We start from the raw sequence: 19898 nt of genomic DNA, 5'->3' as shown, positions 1-19898 counted from the left end.
AAAGTTCACATATAAGCATCTGTGTTTGTAGAGTTGGGACTTTAGTTTGCAGATTCACCACATGGGCAGAGCTTAATTGGCTCTGAACCCAGGATCTTCCTGTACAGTGTCTCTAGGGGCCTAGAGAAGGGGGTACAAGTTCCTTGCCAAGCTGTATGTCTCATCCATCACAAGTAATCAAGTAATCCTTTTCAGGGAGGCTGTGAAGGTGCCTCTGTGAGCAAAGGGAGTTTTGAATCTGAATTATTCAAGAAATATTACTTTAGAAGATGCTCTTGTTTGTGCCATCATTGTATCAGAGCTTTTTTCAGTCCTAAGCTGTTGCTGGGAAAGGTTCTGTTTAGAATGGTGTGGAGAGCATAGCTTCAAAAGAAAAGCAAGGAACCAATTCTTTATAGTATTCCTCTTTATTTTGTGGGTTCAGCTCTGTGTGCCTGTCTGAATGATTACCACTGTCTCAGAAATGGACTCACACTGGAGACAACTCAAGAAAGGGGTGGTTTAGTACTATTAGTGCACTGCAGAAAAGCTGCAAACCCTGTTCGAAATGCTGTCATCAAAGGCCTTCTCCAGAACTGAACCAGCAACTGCTTTCTGGTTTTTTCTATCTTAATTTACTTGGTACCAAGTTCATAAATACTTTTCAGGGTCCATTGATACCTCTTCTGCACATTGTCAGCAGCTGCTTCTCTCTCTCTTAGGTACAATCTCATAGAAAAGGCCTCAAGTATTGATGTAGTACTCTTATGGACTGTTTTTATCATTGCTGCTCCATTTCCCATGGGGCATTTAGAGTATTGCATCAGGGTGTGTACTAGATAGTACTTTCTGTCTTGTAAAAGATACTCCTAATAACTAATAACAAGGACTTTTATCTGTTAATGTCAACAAGGTTTTCTTCTGGCCCAAGGAAAACACTTTGCCTGGGCTGCTGTTGAAAGGCTTAGATTGTCAATCAGTCTTGAGGTATCCCGTTTTTCTAGATGATGAGGACTGGTTTTGAAGTTGCACGACAGCAGTTTCATTTGGGTACTCTGTAGCAAAGCAATTCACAAGTGGTTTCTAGATATTTTGAAAAGTACGACTGTTTTTTAATTTCTCGCACAGACATAAGGATTCTTACCAAGTCTAGTGGATGCCTCTTCTGCTGTGCTAGAAAGGTGGTGTCAAACTCAACTACATCCCATTCTCCTGAATAAAGAATACTGTTCTTACTCAGGGAACCAGAGGTTTTGTTCAAATACCACTACTTAGAATATTGGTTATGGGAAATACTGTCAAAATTTAATTGTACTTTGAGATGAAAACAAAGGGATTGATTTATTCAGCCTTGAAACATACTTTTCTGCTATTAAAGGAGATATTTTTTTTTTTTATCTTTAGGAGTTGGTTTTTCAAATACATTCTCATCTCATTCAGAGATGTTTGATTTGTTGATGGCAAGCCATGGGGTGCTTTGGAATCAGTTTCTGTGACCTGCAGGCCACTGTTGTCAGCACCATGCGCAATACCTGCAAGAAACAAGTTTTCTTCAGGAAATAAACTACTGTGGAAAAATCTCTATTTAAGAAGAAAGTTTGTTCAGTTTCAAGGACAAACAGCATAACCTTTCTTTGAAGGGCAAGAATGCATGCTCTTTTATCTTCTTTTTTTTTTTTTCCTTGTCCCTCCCTTTCCTCTTTTCCTTCTTTTTTTTGTCTGTTGGCGCTTTTTTTTTTTTGTGTGCATCCTTTCCCATTAAGTGAAAATTAAATGTGCAGAAGTATTACCTTTGCTGGTTGTTTTTGCAGCCTTTTACCACTCTAGATCTTAAGAACCAGCTGAGAAATCAAGCTTCCTAGTGGTGAAGACCACCCATGCTGACACTTTGAATCATAAGAAAATGCAGCTGTCTGACATTTGAGCCGAATTGTCAGATTCCAGAATTGAGAACATCTGTCTTAAGAAGCATCCTGTTTCATTTCCAGCACAGAATACCTTCATCCTGTAGAATATGATCAAGTTCATGAAGGGTATCCCCTTCTGCCTGCTGTTTTCCCTCTTTTTCAGGCCCTTCTGCAGTAGACATCTTTTTTTTGCTAGAGCAGAAGTGCTTCACTAATATAAGAGAAGATGTTTCTGTGAAATTACTCCCTTATTTTGAAGGAGGGAGAAAAGTTTGGCAGCAACCCAGCCCCTTCTCAGGAAGGGCTACAGCTGTCTTTAAAATAGTCTGCAAACTGAAGTTCAGATAGGTAATGCTCCATATAACAACTGCGTCCAAAAGGAATGCATGTATGGGATATACTGGGTACTTGTGCCAAAATACAGTTAGTGTTTGAACTTTCAGACTGCTAACTGTTTGGAAGATACCTGCTCAGTAATACCAAGGCAGTTCTGATTCCTGAATATTACAAATCTTTTTCCTGCAACCGAAGGTTTTATGTGCTGCTTCAGAATTGGGTGTCTCAAAGGAGGTGTGTGTTTGTGCAAGCCTATGTATGTGTATGTGGGGAATAAGAAGCACCCACGCTTTCAGCTCTTTGTTTTCTCTAGTACAAGTACTGATACTAGATGGCTTTTGAATATAGAATGATCCTTCTATGTCATCCTTCTCTTACAGTTTAATTCAAGAGCTTTCTGAGACAGATGAATCTGAGTAGGTGAGATTCTTGTGAAATTTCTTTTTTTTTTTTTATACTTATCTGCTGTAATTACTGAGAAGTAAATACTCAGAATTTTCTTAAGAGAAGCCTAGTTGGGTCATCTACTGGAAGCTGAAGAACTGTTAACTAATTTTTCTCCTCTAGCCCTTTGTGGAAGGAAGGTTATGAAAGAAATTAGCTAGTGTTCTCACATGGAAAAGTCTCCAGCTCTGTCATGTGGGTCTCAGATTTGTAGCATCCACTGAATTCTGTTTGAAGAACAAGGTGCAGTTTCAGACACTGAAATTTCAGAAGCTGGCAGATTTGACACTGAGGCGAGGTTGGACTATTTTCTGAGGCGGCAGCATCATCATCTCTTAAAGATAGAAGTTACTGGTTTAGACTAGGTTGCAGCGGACTGTTGCAGTTGCTTGAAGGAGAAGAAAAAGTCTCATTAAAGTAACTGAATAATTAAAATTGTTCTGGATGCAGTGCAGAACTGTGAATAGCTACCTTTTAGTCTTTAAAAAACAACAACAAAAAACCCAAGCAATGTACAACTGCTTAGCTTCTGGTATGTATGATTATTAGGCATTCCATAAGGAAACAGTTAAAGTGGTTTTCTAAAGTGTCAGTCTCCCACTGTGTGGTTAATTCCCAGAAGTGATCCATTTGATGCACAATGATAGGCCATTTTAGTGATTTAAACGTCACTCTGAACATACTTGTGCCAAGTAATGTGTTCTTCTATCTTTTCACTCTTCTCGCTGTTTTGTTTCCTTTTCATTTCTGGTGGTGTTCAAGGCAAGAAAACATACTCCTTGCCTGTGTCTCAGTAGCGTTAAATATGTATGAATTTTCTAACAGTTATATCTTTTTATAAAAGCACATACTAGAGCACATCTTTCTAACGTATTTCTGGGATTTGCCTGAAGATTCTTCTGCACTAATGCTTAACTAAATTTTCTTAATTTAAGACTGTTGCATCTGTACAGGTCAGTAGCATGTTTTGACTGGGCAGCTTTATGGATGTCCCCTGAAACTTTATATCACAGTAGCAGTATTAAAACTTTCCCTGTTGTTTGTTTGCCTTTGAGAACAGTGCAGGTAATACTAAACAGGTTCTCAGGAATTCAAAAGATAGGGGCTCAAACCTGTGCCAAGTGTTAAACATATGGATTGCTTCTGAAACTGCCTACAGTAGCTTTTAATCTGTGCAGTGGCAGTGCTAGTAACTTCTTACTGATTTATAATGGCAGAAACTGAAAAAAATACTTCAACATAGTGACTGTGACTGATAAATTAACAAGCTGAATCCTTTAACAGGAAAAGGTTATTGATACAGCTTGAGTCTGACAACTTTATAGTACATTACAATATTTCTCTATGATTGGTATTGATAGTTTAGTTCCTTTTCTTGCAGTTGTTTCATTGAAGAAGGAGATACAGTATTAGTGTTTTGAAGGTTGTATTTGAAACACAAGTCTATTATAAAATACTTTGCCCAACTGCTTTAATAATAGGTTATACTATCAGTGTAGTAATTTAACTTCCACAGAAATGAACCCGAGAGTCTGAACCTCTTATTTGAAGGGTTTGCATCCCTGCTTTCCTGCTAGTGGGCTGCTGACTTCATCTTCCATTATGTTTTTCACCTCACCTTTATTATATATGTTTCTTAAAAGCCTTTTTGTATTGCTTTTTGCTTTACTTTTATTCCTTTGTCATTCCATTCAACTTACCTCCTCCATGGAGTATAGAAAAAAAAAAAAAAATCTTACTAGGGTTTAGGCTACTGTAGCCCTAACATCCCATTTTGGACCCCCGTATTAATTTCTTATCTCTGATAGCCCTCTTTTGCTCTTTGTCTGAAGAAAAATTTCTGTGGCAGGAGTTGCTTGGTACATGGCATAGCATGCAGTACAGATTTCCTTTTAATGACAGGCCCACAGGTGCTACAAGTGATGATAAAACAGTTGGCTAAATTGATAATAAAACAATTCTAGCCATCAGCCATTTACCTGGAAAACAGTAACTTTCCCTTAGGCTGTCCCTTACAAAAGAGGATACAAAATATTTCTCGGTATAATCAGATAAGTAAAAAACTCATGTTCACAGGAAAAATTAATTCAGAATTGGGGTTCAAGTGAATTGTGTTCCTGTTGATTACAGTTTAAAAATAAATTAAGATGTGTATGCGTGATATTTATTCCCGTCTCAGTTTGTATTTCTCAGATACTCATTTTAAGGCATTTACTTCAAGTTTACTTGGGAAACTACCCTTTCCAATGGAAATAAACTGCACAGGAATGGAAATAAAGACCATTCTGGCCTTTGTGCAGTCTTTGCTTCAAGTAGTACAGAGAGTGGAAGATACTTTCTTAACTCTCCAGATTATTACACTGGACAGGAATCTGTACTCGTTTGTGAGCAATTTTAATCTTTAACATATAAGGTATAGAAGAGAAAATGAGCACTTCACTTGTCTGTGCTAAGAGTAGAGCCCATTTCCCCCTTTTACTTTCATGCTTCTTAGGTCATTGTTCTTTTGTAATAAAATTAAAGTTGTAGGTAGTGACCTGTGAAAAGGTTTGAGGTTTGAATTTTGGTTATTTAAGATGCTTCTAAAACCAGTGGGCCCAGTTCTGGAATTGGCTCCATCATTGTTATAACAAAACCTGAGATTTGTTAATGACTTCTGCTATGCTTTTGTAATACCTTAAGCTTTTTTAGATCCATGGCAAGGCTATAAGTGAAACTTTGCCTAGAAGAATACCATTTGAAATTAACTCATGGTCAGTATCAGATACCTCAGCTTGATTTTTAGAAATTGTAAAGTGATCTTCGTGAAGAATGCTGTAGCATTCAGAAATAGTAAACTAATACTGCCTTTAAGATGGCAGTGATGACTCTGGAATACAGATAATAGATGGTAGTAAGTCCAAGAGACAGATTTTGCTGCTAAACTTGCAGTTAATATGGACACAGAAATTAAGAGTTCATATTTCCAGATTATTTGTTACCTGAAGCAGCACATGAACCTGGGATTATTTTCCAAAATTACTAGCGAGAGATTGAAGCACAAGCATAAAAAGGGAGGAAAAAGATTCTGCATAGTTACAGGAAACAAAAATACTGTCATTTTCATCAAGAAATTCTGCAATAACCTAACTACCTGATTTGCATTATTTTTGTTGGTGTTGCTTTCACTGAATACTTGTTTCCACATGTATTGTTCAAAGTAGTTTTCAGAATGACAATTCCACTGTGTTTTCCTGGACTGTAGAAGCCAAAACCACTGCAGAGTTCTGAATTTGGGAGAACTTGGCATCTTTTTAAACATGGTATGGTTTGGTATTCTCCATGACCTCGAGATCAGAGGATTTGATTTTGCTGTTGCTGTAAGCTGGTTGAAGACCCTCCGGCTAGGAAGAGAGGCTTTCTTACTACTACGCTGCCCCAGGTCTATCCACTGCCACCTCCACCTGATGACAGAACTAGTAATTTGGCATCTGTACACTGAGGTGGAGCAGGGAGTAAATTACTTGTAACCCTGGATACAGCTACTAGTCCTGACCCAAAGGAGGGACCAGGCACATGTGACTCTGAGATGGTGGCGCCATTCTTTTTGGTGGAAGCACAGTCTTTGTCTTAACTATGAAGCCGTACTCAGAGTGTGCAGTAGTGGGAGTTTGGTTATGATGGGGTGTGTTTATCGAAGAAGAGAATGGGGTCTTTCCCCCTTTACACACAGTTCACATGCAGTCTAGCAAAGATGGCTAGTCTCAAAGGAATTTGAGTTAACTAACAGCCAGATAAGATTAACTTTGGGGGACATCAACCTTGATGTTGCAGTGAAAAGCAGCAAGGAAATAACATGCTGTTGCTCATATATACAGCAAGCCTGCTGCCTGAAGCAGATGTTAATTTCTGAATTTAAACTCATTTTAGAGAAGAGAATCTTCAAAGATTTTTCTGAGGTTGTTGGTTTCTTTTAGTAAATAGGTGTTTGAGGCCAGAGAACAGCTTAATGCATTTGTTTGCCTTGGTCCATTTACTTGTGACTTCTTTACATTCCTTTATCACTTTGTAGTTATTTGAAGTCTAGAAACTTTATATTGTATTTGATGAGGTTTTTTTACCAGAAACCATTTTTTATGAGATTTGCCCAGAGCTTTCCAAACAGAATATGTGTGGTTTTGTTTTATATACTTTTGAGACATTTACACTGGCTGTGTATGACTTGGGCGTGTCACCTTCTTTGCTGTTTTTGAAACAAAATGTTTGGCATTTCTTCCCTGTTGTGCTGATTTAGGTTAAATAAAGTAGTATCCTTCAAATTGTATACTTTGATCTCCTAGAACAAGGTTTGTTCTGTTCTCTTCCTCTCCCAAAGTATATCTTGAAATGAATGCATGCTTTGTCAAATCCTGCTTTTTTAAATTTTGCTGTCTCTCCGCAGTATTTCTTTCATCTTACTCTTGCAAACAGCTTTTTTTAAAATGTAGGATAATCTTACTTTTAACCATTTGAGGTTTAGGTGGTTGGTTTTTTTTTTTACCGTCTGTAGGTTTTACCTGATCAGTCAGTGTAGCTATTATCCTGCTATGCTTACAGTCAGATGTTATTTTTTAAGTCCCTTCTGTGTTTTGGGTATATATACATAGATCTTATTTCTTTAGTATTGCTCTTTTTTCTGTAAGAGGCTGGTTACTTGCTGGATATGGCAGGCACGTTTAGAATGTAGCTACAAAACAGGTTAGGCATTTCATAAAATGCTTAGAAATATGTGGCATTTGTAAGCCATGGACCTGGTGTTGGAATAGTTCACTGTCGTGAAATGCACGGATGCTAACATTTGTATGTATCATAAATATCAAACTTGTGTAGTGTGAGTTTAAAATTGTCTGGGTGAATTTTGAGTTTCAAGCCTTGGAATGAATAACAATATTATTGACAAGTTCTGTTTTCAGAAAGTATTAGCCTTCAATCAATGTATAGATTTTTATGTAAAAAGTTGCAGCCCATATTCTAATCAAACAATACCTTCTTAACACAAAAATTAAATCTTTAATAGTACATATCAGCCTGCCAGAAAACCACAGAAGTCTCTTCTGCATCTTCGTTGTTGTGGGAAGTTCATGCAGTCTTTTCCAAAGCATCTTTCTTCAGTTGGCTCAGTTTGGACACTTGAAAACTAATAGTAAAGATAAACAAAAATTCCCAAATACAGCTTAAAAAGGATACTAATTAAATGTACTTGATTACTTTCTGCCATAAGCTGCCAAAGATTACATTTGTTTCCCTGCCGTATCACAAGTTAAAATGCATGATCAAAGGTGAAAGCTGAAGTAAACTTATATAAGGATATATATAAGGATATAAGGATAAACTTATATAAGGATACATCCAATTTTTTCCAAATTAATTTTATTATAGTTCTAATTTTGCTCAAGTATTTTTTTACAGTGTGTTAATTTATGTAAACATGACGGTAAAGCATAATTTGCATTGATATTTTTTCATATGCAGGTTTCTACAATCCAAGAACTTGTTACTGGTTATGAAGCCTCTTTGAAAACTTGTGACCTTTTTAGTACATGTGGTAAGTGTCTAAGGTCTTATATTAATTACATTGTAATTACTAATACTGTTCGTGGCAGTTACCAAGAACTGTTGAAGTACTGATACTTGTTGCAAGAAAATAGCTGTAATACCTTGTAGTATATAATATATAATAATTGTAATAAGAAAATGAATGAATGAATGCATTACAGAAAATATTTCCTGAATTTTCCAAGCTTTGTTTTTTCTGTTTGTTTTTCAAATGCAGTCTTCAACTTCAGTGGTTATTTTAACTTTTTCCATTTTGTTGCAGAAAACGGAGAGAAAGAGCCCCCAACAACACTGCTTTGGGTTCGTTATTTCCTGGCACAGCACTTTGACAAACTTGGCCAGTGTTCTTTGGCCTTGGATTACATTAATGCTGCAATTGCAAGCACTCCAACATTAATAGAACTATTCTATTTAAAAGCAAAAATTTACAAGGTAAAAAGTTAGTTTGGACGTGTGGCATACCTAGTTTATAAAAAAACCCAACTTGTCAAACTGGCATAAATTTGTGGATAGTATTTCAGTTAGCAATGGTTATGGGCATGGTTTTCATGCGGATTTCTTTTGGGGTGCTATTCTGTCAGGAAGAAAATGAAAACCCTTTTGTTTAGGTTTTGCAAAGCAAGTCACAACTTACAGCAAATTGTCATTCTGAAAAAATCTGTGGGCAGGGGAGAAGGAACAATAATACTGCCTTTTGTTACTTCTGAGGGAGAAATACCAGTAACTATAGATTTTTCAGATTTTATACTGAAAGCTATTTAATTTCTTCCTAACAGCATGTAGGTAACCTCAAGGAAGCTGCCAAATGGATGGATGAAGCACAGTCTTTGGATACTGCAGATAGATTTATCAATTCTAAGTGTGCTAAGTACATGCTGCGAGCAAATATGGTGAAGGATGCAGAGGAGATGTGCTCTAAATTCACGAGGGTAAGTATACTGCTTTAACGAAGAGAGATTTTGTTTGCCGCTGGCATTTTTTTTCACTCGTAACTTCTGAGCAAAACAAGAATTATCTTTTATTAATGTCCATTTTTAAGATAGTGCTCTTACACTTAATGGTAAATAACTTTAGAATCACAGAACGGTTTGGATTGGAAGTGACCTTTTAAAGATGATCTAGTTCAACGCCCTGCCTTGGGTAGGGATGTCTTTTCAATAAATTAGGTTGCTCTCAGCCCCATTCAACCTGATTTTGAACACTTGCAATAATGGGGCATCCACACATTCTCTGGGCAACCTGTGCCAGCATCTGACCATCCTCACAGTGAAGAATTTCTTCCTTATATCCAATCTAAACCTACTTGTCTAAAACTCTTACACCTTGTTCTGTCCCTACAGGCCCTGGTGAAAAGTCTCTCTCCATCTTTCTTGCAAGCCCCTTTTATAGATTGAAAGGTTTCATTAAGGTTTCCTGGACCCCTCTGTTATCCAGGCTGAATAACCCCAACTCTCTCAGCCTGTCTTCACAGGAGAGGTGCTCCAGTGCTCTGCTTTTTCATGGCCCTCCTCTGGACCTTCTGTAATGAGTCCATGTCACTTTTGTGCTGGAGGCTCCAGAGCTGGATGCAGTACTCCAGCTGTATAGACCCAGTAAATACTGGAAAAATTGGTTGTTCAAAGGTAGCTGTCCAGAAGTATTTTTTTATTGCCATGTTTCTAAATATCTCTGGAAATGCATCCGATGAACACCTTGTTTGCAAAACTTGCTGCTTCCCAGTAATACCATCTGAGCTAACTGCACAGGAATGTTCACTGTATTTGTTGTGATTTAGCATTAGCAAAAACTAATTTGGACTTGAATATTTCATTCCTTTAAGCTAGTACTACAGACAAAATTGTTAAAGCAAATCCTATCCTTAAAAGATGGGATAAGCACTTAAAACTGTATATTTTTGACATTAAACAAAATCTAGATTCATAAAGACCAGATTTCCATATTGATTTATGTAATTAAATATGAAGACAGCTACTTGGTGGGATTTCATGAAGCACATAAATAAATTGAGCTCCTTAATATTTTCTAATTTTAGGTGTGAAAAGAACTGAAAGTGAATCTGACCTTCCTAGATATTTCTAGGAATGATTGAAAATTTGATAACTAAAGCTTGTCGTGTATGCTTGCCAGAAGTGTTAGAGCAAGAAATACAGAACTCTAGCGTAGATATCTGTGGTAAGATAGGATAAATCTGGTCCTAAATAACTAAGTGTTGTGAGTTGAACTGGGTTTTCTTTCTAGTTATAAAGACTGTTCTGAAAAGATGGTGGCTAGCATTCATGATATGTGGAATGTGTTTATTCTTAATCTGGAGCACTGAAAATTCGAAGAATAAATCCTAGGATTTTTTCTTGCAAAACTATGAAGTTATAACTACATTTATTTAGATTAACAAATTCTAAGAAACTTATTCATACTACATGATAAAGCAGTAAATTGGTGAGTTTTTAGACTAGTAGATGCCACTTAACTGACAGGAAAAACAATGGAAATTATTTGCTGAATGTCAAGGTTTGTAAAAATAGTGTTGTTTTCTGCCTCCAATTTGTGAAAGTAAGATTGTTTATATGAGCATGAGTTAATCTTAAAAATCTGTTGAGACACTAATCTTGTTCAGATAATTCTTTTTTTTAAACAATTTAAATCTATTCTTTTCTATCTTGGGGAACATAGGGTATCACAAGTATTACTCCTAGTTGCTGGGTGGTTATATTCGTTTTCTATTGTGTTCCAAGTAGTTGAAGCGTTGATTGTTTCCTACTAACGGCCTGAAACTAGCCATAGTTGAAAGAAGCAGCTGGTAAAGTATAATGTCAAAAAGCGATAGTAATATTTGTTTCAGGAAGGAACTTCTGCTATGGAAAACCTAAATGAGATGCAGTGTATGTGGTTCCAGACCGAATGTGCTGCAGCTTATCAAAGGCTAGGGAAGTATGGTGATGCCTTGAAAAAATGCCATGAAGTAGAAAGGGTAAGTAGGTGCAAACGCTGTCAGTTTGTTTCCCTGTATTTCTCATATGGTAATGAAGACACTTGCTGATGTAATCAGCATGATTTTCTTTGGGTATAAAGTTTATAGTACAATGACTTTTAAAAACAGGTTAATATTTGATGTATTGTAATAAGTAAGATGTTCTGCCTGGCTATTACGTGAAAACTGGTTATTTGAAGTGGAGAGGATTCAATGTACAATGCCATGTCTCCAAACTATACACTATTTGTACATTAACTTTGTGTGGTCTTCTGCCAATTGTTTGTTTGGTTTTTTTTAATCGGAACAATTACATTTCAGTTGGCTTTTTAAGAGTGCCTAAGTCTTTGAACAATCACATTGTAGTTTTTGTTTACAAAATTCCATTTTTCTGGGTCTTTTTCATCCCCCTACTGACAGGTTCTCTTGGACAGTCAGTATTATAGGGATATTTATTTCTATGCCTGTTAAAATTGCCTGTAGATACATCACTTGTAACTTTTTTTGATTAGGTGGAGATTAATAAATTAAGCAAGGGAAGTGCATAAGAGTTGTATGTTTTTTCTTTTGAAGCATTTTTTTGAGATAACGGATGACCAATTTGACTTCCACACATACTGCATGAGAAAGATGACTCTTCGTGCCTATGTAGACCTTTTGAGATTAGAAGATGTGCTCAGGAAACATGCCTTCTACTTCAAGGCTGCTCGATCAGCAATTGAAATCTACTTGAAGCTCCATGATAATCCTCTTACCAATGAAAGCAAAGAACAAGAAGTGAATTCAGGTATCTAGACCATAATGGAGGCTCACATGTGTATGACACATGTAAAAAGCTTATTAAGCTAAGCTACGTGCTATAGGATGAATGAGTTGTAACATACACAAGTTTTTCCTCTTTTCTGTCATGATTTGATTGCAGAAAAGAGATCATAGATAACATCCTACAACTTTCTTCCTCTCTGTTCTCCTCTCATCATATTGTTAAACTAGTACACAAATGAACCTAGCTATAGTTGGAGTACTTGGGGAGGAGTGGCATTTCAGAATATTAAGAGGAAAAATCAAATTCAGTTCAGCCATGTATTCATTTAAACAAAAGATAAATTTAATTAACAGATTAATTATGAAACAATGGATAGATTTTGGGGGAAATCAGTCTGAATTGTAAGAATTTAATCTTGATCTAGTGTATTTAACTTATTGCATAGTAATACTAGTTAACACTGCATTATATTTTATCATTTTTCATGTAACTTCAGGACCAAAGAATACATGGATAAGTGTATTAGCAAAATTGATACATTTAGGAAATTATTTTAAACTAGTGTTAAATGGGAAGTGGATTTTCTTAGGAAACCAGTGGGGTGTGGTTTGGAAAACTGAGGCTACAATGACAAACGAGTTCTGAGGTTTTTTTCTGTAAGATAAATAGTTGCTTCTCCTTTAGTGGAATCGCAGCATTGCAGAGGCTCGACTAACGGGGCAGGGGCTAAATTAATGACTAGCTCTTTGCAAAGGGAAGAATTTTTGACAATGGGAGTAAAAGTTAAATTAAACTGAAAATGCTACTTAATGTTGTCAATACAATCTTACCTTTCATTCAGAGGTGATGTTGTGGTTTAACCCCAGCTGGTAATTAAGTACCATGCAGCTGCTCCCTTGCCTCCCCCCTCACCCGGGGGGTGGGGAGGAGCATTGGAAAGGAATGTAAAACTCGAGGGTTGAGATAAGAAGAATTTAATAATTGAAATAAAAATGAAAGAACAATAATAATAACAGTAACGGTTATAACAAAAAGGAGGGAGAAGGGGAAAGGAATGAAATCCAAAGGGAGGGGAAAAAAGAAAACTAGTGACACACAATACAGCTGCTCACTGCCCACTGACCGATGCCCAGCCAGTCCCTGAGCACTGAGTGGCAGCCCTGGCCAACCTCCCCACCGCCCCAGTTTATATACCAAGCATGAAGTCCCATGGTATGGAATACCTCTGGCTAGTTTGGGTCAGCTGACCTGGCTGTGTCCCTTCCCAGTTTCTTGTGCCCCTCCAGCCCTCCTGCCTGAGAAACTAAAAAACCCCTGACCACATTGTTCCCACACCAAATTCAAGCCACAGCACTGCACTAGCCACCAAGAAGAAAATTAACTCCATCTCAGCTGAAACCAGGACAGGTAAATAATACGTTTTTCCCTATCTGCCTGTGTATAATGAAGTACATATAAACAGAGGCCCATTTCACAGCACAGTTCAACTTGCATCTTTTTTTGTCTTGAATTTTAATTTGTTTCTGTATATAATGTAAGATCTGTGTGTGACAGAGGGTCTTGGTAGCAATATGTCATAGAAACTGAGGTGGTGAAGAGAAGAACGTAAGAATTGATGTTCGTTTATTTGCCTGCTGTACATAGGGATTCAGTAGGGTCATCCACAGGGGAAGGCAGCACTGTACGAATGTGGTAAAAAGAATGCTTGCTTCTACTTGCTTCCCTGTCTCAGAATGGTGGGTGGCCCCAGCACAGAGGTCATGGTGCCATAGCCACAAAAAAGATGTGTTAGTCCCTCAGTAGCCCACACTTCTTTTCCTTGCCATGTTATCAGCACAAATCCTGGTTTCAGTGAAACACCACAGTAAACAGTGGAAATTACAGTATTACTCTGGCTAAACTTGTCAGGTCAGTGGGACACCAGGGAAGGAAAAAAAGGCGTGAATGGAAAGGCTGAAGGCTCCTTACTTCTGTGTAATCCTGTAGGAAACCGTGTTTTCTGTGTTCTGCTTTTCACGCAACTGTTTAACCTTTGTGCTTTTTTTAAATGCCAGTCCAGTCTAAAAATACAAACACAGCAAGCAGCCTTAAGATTCATATAATGATCCTGCTAATACATTCCAGAATATTTTACCGCTCCTCACCCCAAACAGTATCAGTTTTTGCTTGCATCCATATAGATATTCCATGGCTCTTGCAGAAGGTCAGTGCAGTGATCATGGCTGTATATTACTCAGACACTTCAATGAAATATAACAAGCTTGTTTTAAGATGGAGTGTAAATCCATCTGGATGTTACTAGTTAGCATTAGAAGGAAGCTGAGCTACAGTCAATACAGGAGCTTAGTATTGCCCTTGAAAACCATTGTCCATTTTTTAAGGTAAAACATGTCATAGATGCAGCAACTTTATGTAGTTAACTTTTAAGATAGCTGAGGTTTCTCTGACAACTATGTAAGAGAAAATAGGCAAGATCAAGTGTTGTGCTATGCTGTAAATAGTAATCTAGTAGTAATGTTGGACTATTTAGTAATGATAGTTTGTCAAGGCTGATACTTATGGAAATAGCTGTAAAATATGCCATTTTGATGTGGGGCAGGAAGGTAGTGGCATGTCTGAGTGTTGTTTGAGAGAGACGAGTTTTTTAATTAAATACTCTGTTAATATGAATTATCTGTTTGTTACCTTTAATCTGTAGAAAATCTCTCAGCCAAAGAACTGAAGAAAATGCTTAGTAAGCAAAGAAGAGCACAGAAGAAAGCAAAACTTGAAGAGGAAAGAAAACATGCAGAAAGAGAGCGACAGCAAAAAAATCAAAAGAAAAAACGAGATGAAGAGGAGGAGGAAACAAGTGGACCCAGGGAAGAGCTAGTTCCTGAAAAACTGGAAAGGGTGAGCGTGGTCTTTCCTGTTAAATTCATGTGATTATCATAAAAGGCCTATAATATGGCATTACTATCAGGTTCTTAAAGAATGCAGGGGTTTTTATAAGGTTGTTTTAGCATGAAGATATCTTTTTGTAGTTCAACTCTAGTTACACTAAAGAAAAGCAGTATTTTTACTCTGATAAATCAAAGTTCTATATTATTGGTATTGTTACTTTCTTTAAATTTTGTCCTTTCAAACGGTAGGCCATCCTTCATTAAAATAGATATTGAACAAAAAGATGGTTCTTGCCTGAAGAAATCTGGTTTTCCTACAGTGAGTAGAGGAAAAACTAACAGAAATTTAATGGCTGTTCAAAAAATTTGAAGACTTGAGTTCTTTGTGCTTAGAGAACTGTAGGCTATCTCCTTTATCACAGTAACTTCAGAAATTTAAGCTTGATGTCTAAGGTGGTCATATTTAACTGTTTCCTAAATGCTAAGTTACATCACCATGTACATTACATAAGCAGTGCCAGAGTTAGAATGAAGTTGTCTTTGTCACCATGAAATCATGAGTAAACATTTTAAAATCTGGTGTTTAAATACAAATGTTGTGGCTCAGTTTAGTTCAGAAAGCTATCTACAGTCCACTTTTGGCCTCTGATTATTCAAATGCTCTGAGTAGCAGAAACTACCCTTGGTGGGGGTTTTAACATTTATTTTAAGCTTTAACTGTGTTTTTATTAAAACAGGTAGAAAATCCATTAGAAGAAGCCATTAAGTTCCTTATACCACTTAAGAATCTTATTGGAGATGACATAGAAACACATTTATTAGCATTTGAAATATACTTTAGAAAAGGTAAAGTACTGCTTAATTTTATTTTTGCTCTACAAAATGTTAACTCTTCACTGCAGCCTGATATCTGAGTGTAGCTGAAAATGGTCTGGAATAGATATTTACTTTACTGAAGCTGGGGTTTGCATCATATCCAGGAATAATAGGGGAAATAGCATTTATGTTTAGCCACCCTTAAAACAAACAACCTAAGAGCAATATAGATTGTAGTATATACTAATAAATGCTGTAAAAAGATATTTGCAGTGTGATCTTCAATTATGTAGGGGGAAACAAAGCCAAATGGGTAGTAATATCATCTAAGCAGTGCTGCCATTGTCTGAGCAGCAGGCATTTCTATCTTATTAAGCAGTCTGGATGGGGAAAAATAAATCTCTCTTCTAATTCTGTGTAGGCATTGATGTTTCTAATGTTTGTATTAGATTCACTAAAGAAAACAGTAGTTGATATAAAGAGGAAAAGTTCTGTATTCTTAATCTTGGCATGTTTTTGTTTTTTCTCCTTCCCACAGGAAAGTTTCTTTTAATGTTACAGTCTGTCAAAAGAGCTTTTGCTATCAACAGTAATAACCCATGGCTACATGAGTGCTTGATTAAATTCTCTAAAGCTGGTATGTATGTATGTATAGATATAGGAAGTTATATTGTACAAGGACATAACTATGTATTTTTGTAATGCATAAATACTTCTGAAATGCAAACTGATATAAAAAAATAAAAATAAATGGTTTATTTTCTATGGTAATACGCAAGAAAACACAGATTGTGCTATGCAGGGTACTGTACATGTACTATATTATACTCCTTCCTCTGTTAATCCACCAGGTGGACCCAATAGCTCATTTTGGCTAGATTTCACAGAGGAGTAGGTATTCCAAAGATTCTTGAAATTCTCAAGTTTTAAGAAAATACGTGGCAGATATGGGAGAAAGATTCTGACTGAAGCAAAGTATGTGTTGTGAACTTGCAGCAGAAAGTTTACATAGTGCCCTTTATGAATGTCTCATCTATAAATGCATCGGTAATGCTTGTGTTTACCTGTTTTGAACTGAGATTTGTTGTTTCTTTCTGTGCCCAAATTTTAAAAATGGGAATTCTAGCAGTGATGTTTATGTGGTTTCACACTGTCTTCTACAGGTCTTTAAATGGCTTTTTTTGCTTCTCTCCTTCTTACCTTCCTCCTTCTAGTATCTGACCATAGTAACCTCCCAGAAATTGTGAGCAAGGTCCTAACTCAAGAAATGCAGAAAATCTTTGTTAATAAAAACTTGGAAAGTTTTAATGAAGAATTTCTCAAACACAATGCTACCTCCATTCAGCACCAGCTGTCAGGTTTGTGTAACTTCCTTAGTGCTCTTGAAAAGGAGATTGAGTGATTTAAATCCAGAATCTTTATCTGGAGTCCATAAATCAGATGTAAATGAGGCAGAAATTCATGTTTACGTTGTGGGGTTTTTTTCCGACTGCTTTTACCAAGTTAAAAAAGCTCATCTACTTGTTTTATTAGATGCATAAGGAACTTGCTGCTTTTCTCCAAAAAGTGTGATCAAACCACCACAGTTATTTAAGTATGGAAGCATGGTTACTCCTCCTGTTGGAGCTTCTAGTTCTGAAACACTTAGAAACCAGAACATCCTATATATTAGAAGCAGTGCTTTTTCCTGTTTTCCTGTCAGCTGGAATGTCTCTGTTCCTATTCATAGCTTTGTCACATCAATAAAAAATACCATGACCATGACAAGCTTGTTATGCTACTTTTGCTTTTCTGCTTCATGGTCAACTGTGAATATGTTGAAATGTGACACTTACACTATTTGTGTAGAAGTAGCTGCTGGAATTAAGTCAAGGAAAGTTGGAATTTAAATTTATCATGTCTACTGAGTAAAGAAAATTTTGGGATAAAAATTGATGTCACCAGAGAAGCTAGTAGAGGAGAAACCAAAACACTACTTCAGCAGTTAAGAAGCAAAAATAGGTGTAGATTTATCAGGCAAAGTACTTAGAACAGTACTAATCTCACCTAGTTGGTAAAAGTTACCTGTGGTCTGTCCAGAATTACTGGAGAAAGTTAGCTTCAGAGGATTGTTCATCTCTCTTAAAGGAAGGTTAGGTAACTTAAAGAGCCCCAAACTTAAGAGGCCATTAAAACATCCCTGTTTCAGGACAGCATCTTGAGAAAAATACTTGGCACAGCTTTCCTGTGAGCAGGCTCAAGAAGTCAAGTACAGATATCTCAGCAGGCAGTTGCTCCTTTCACTCTTGTCATTGTTGGGCATCTAACTGGATGTTTTCCAGGTTCTACTTTCTAGTCCTCCATTATTATGGAAAATAGTGTATATATAGTCACTTTGACATAGTAATTTTACAGGCTAAGACTCATACTTCCAAATTTGGCTTCACACTGCCTACATCTTTAGTGCCTTTGAGAAGAACCCAAGCTAGATCATTGACAGTGGCAGCACCCATGTTAGCGAGATGTCAGGGACCCTTTTGAAGCAGGCAGATCCGCATTCAGTGGAGGTGAGAGGCTTAAAAATGTGAAAGCTCCTTAGGGTCAATCAACAGACCTTAGGGTCCATTGATGACTGTCATCCAACAGCGTATCAATTTGCAGGCAGTGGGAACAAACGTAGAGATCAGGATTTTAAAGTGAAATCAGGAGTGAACTAACAATAGACATGTCCTTGGTAGCTTTAGGTCTTCACCTATGTGTTGTCGTCTTTTTATGCGGAAACTCGTTTGAAGCAATTGACTTATCTACTGTACAGTTTGTAACTTCTGAAACTCATCTTGAATTCAGGTTTGAAAAGGTAAAGATCTGAAAGACCTAAACCGGAAATCTGAGAGTACAGATGAGTTTTTTCTTAACTTAAAATGATTGCTAGTGAGCAAGCAGAATTTTAATACCTTTTCAGTTTCTGTACTGTTGTCTCCCTGACTTTAAACAAATGTAACTAGCTTAAGTTTAATTTTTTTGACATTTAAGACTCAAACCCAAATATATTCAGTCTAGCAGTTTATTCTCTGAAACTTTCTGGATTAAAAAAAAGCAGTAAGAACTAGGAAACTTTCTTTAATTAGGAAAACAAATTTAATAATTAGGGAAATATGTTGAGCAGGAAGAGACAATACACTCAGAATGTGGGTGTTTAACTTCGTCAGTAAAATGATTTCTTAATCTTCTTGTGCTTTGTAGTAGATTATGTGGTGAGGTGTCATGTGTCTGGGCTTTGTGTTTGGGAAAAGGAAAGTGTACAAAATGCCTACATATTCTTTAAGGTGAGATTTTAAATTAAGGCAGCTGTGATATGAGGAGCAACACAGTATTTTGCAGAGATGCCCAGACTGGTTTTGATAAACTGCTTGTGGCCCAGTAAGTTGCATAGTTACATTAATGCAGTGTTTTGCTTGTCACCAATGCAGTCTAGTCCAGGCAAAGCACCAAACTTGCATTACACTTTCCTTGTACCTAAGCTATTTCATTCAGCTCCAGGTTAGTAGCCCAGCCTGACCTTACTTTCTGCCATACAGACATATACTGGTCTGAATTACTTCTAGACTGTGTTCCACAGTTGTTTAGTACCTGTACTGTTCACTTACATCCAATACTTTTCAAAGGAATTCAGAGTATCTCTGAGGAAATGTCTTTTACTCACTTCTACATTTGTAGGATGGATTTCACTTAGCCTGCCGATTTGAAGGACTCTGACATCAACATACTTTTAATGTGTATTTCTTGGCTGACAGGTCTTCAGTAGAGTGAGGCGTTTCACTTTTGCAGAAGCAGATCGGTGTTACTCAGTCCTTACGCTTCTAATACATTTCAAAATAGCTTTAGTTCTGTTAGTTCTAAGTTCTAAATAAGGGAGGAAAATAGGGTTGTTTAAACCTTGTAAGAAATCCTAATTCACATTGATGTGTAAGTTTTTGGATTCTGTGTGTCTGTGTATGTGGTATTACTACATTTAGGAACTCTGTTATGTAAATGTTGTGTTCTTTCTTGTGATAAGGTGCAAAGATGATGTATTTCCTGGACAAATCAAGACAAGAAAAAGCAATTGCTGTTGCTACTAGATTGGATAAAAACATGAGAGACAAAAATGTGAAGGTAAAAGATAGAGTATTTAAAGCTAAAAAATGTGGGCTTTTAAAGAATGTATACTTAATTGCAGGGTAATGTGTGTGCTTCATATATCATGA

At 36.8% G+C, this 19898-nt stretch overlaps 1 protein-coding gene across 7 annotated transcripts in view; it reads left to right on the top strand.

Annotated features, from left to right (window-relative positions):
- Positions 1-19898, top strand: part of NAA16 (N-alpha-acetyltransferase 16, NatA auxiliary subunit) — a 78914-nt gene that overhangs the window by 57043 nt on the left and 1973 nt on the right. For 4 of the 7 annotated variants that reach the window (XM_055703325.1, XM_055703324.1, XM_055703328.1 and 1 more), the window contains 10 exons: positions 8157-8229; positions 8503-8672; positions 9017-9169; positions 11080-11208; positions 11782-11995; positions 14673-14866; positions 15594-15702; positions 16211-16309; positions 16887-17030; positions 19709-19806. In XM_055703325.1, coding sequence (XP_055559300.1) covers positions 8157-8229; positions 8503-8672; positions 9017-9169; positions 11080-11208; positions 11782-11995; positions 14673-14866; positions 15594-15702; positions 16211-16309; positions 16887-17030; positions 19709-19806 — 1383 coding nt within the window. Of the gene's footprint in view, positions 1-2602; positions 2643-8156; positions 8230-8502; positions 8673-9016; positions 9170-11079; positions 11209-11781; positions 11996-14672; positions 14867-15593; positions 15703-16210; positions 16310-16886; positions 17031-19708; positions 19807-19898 lie in introns of those variants that run through there. The other 3 variants (XM_055703326.1, XR_008731142.1, XR_008731141.1) reach the window with 3 other exon arrangements.

Source organism: Falco cherrug, chromosome 2, assembly GCF_023634085.1.
Source record: "Falco cherrug isolate bFalChe1 chromosome 2, bFalChe1.pri, whole genome shotgun sequence".
Lineage (NCBI taxonomy): Eukaryota > Metazoa > Chordata > Aves > Falconiformes > Falconidae > Falco > Falco cherrug.
The sequence above is the reverse complement of the archived record's forward strand: the minus strand, read 5'-3'. Positions and strand labels throughout refer to the sequence as shown.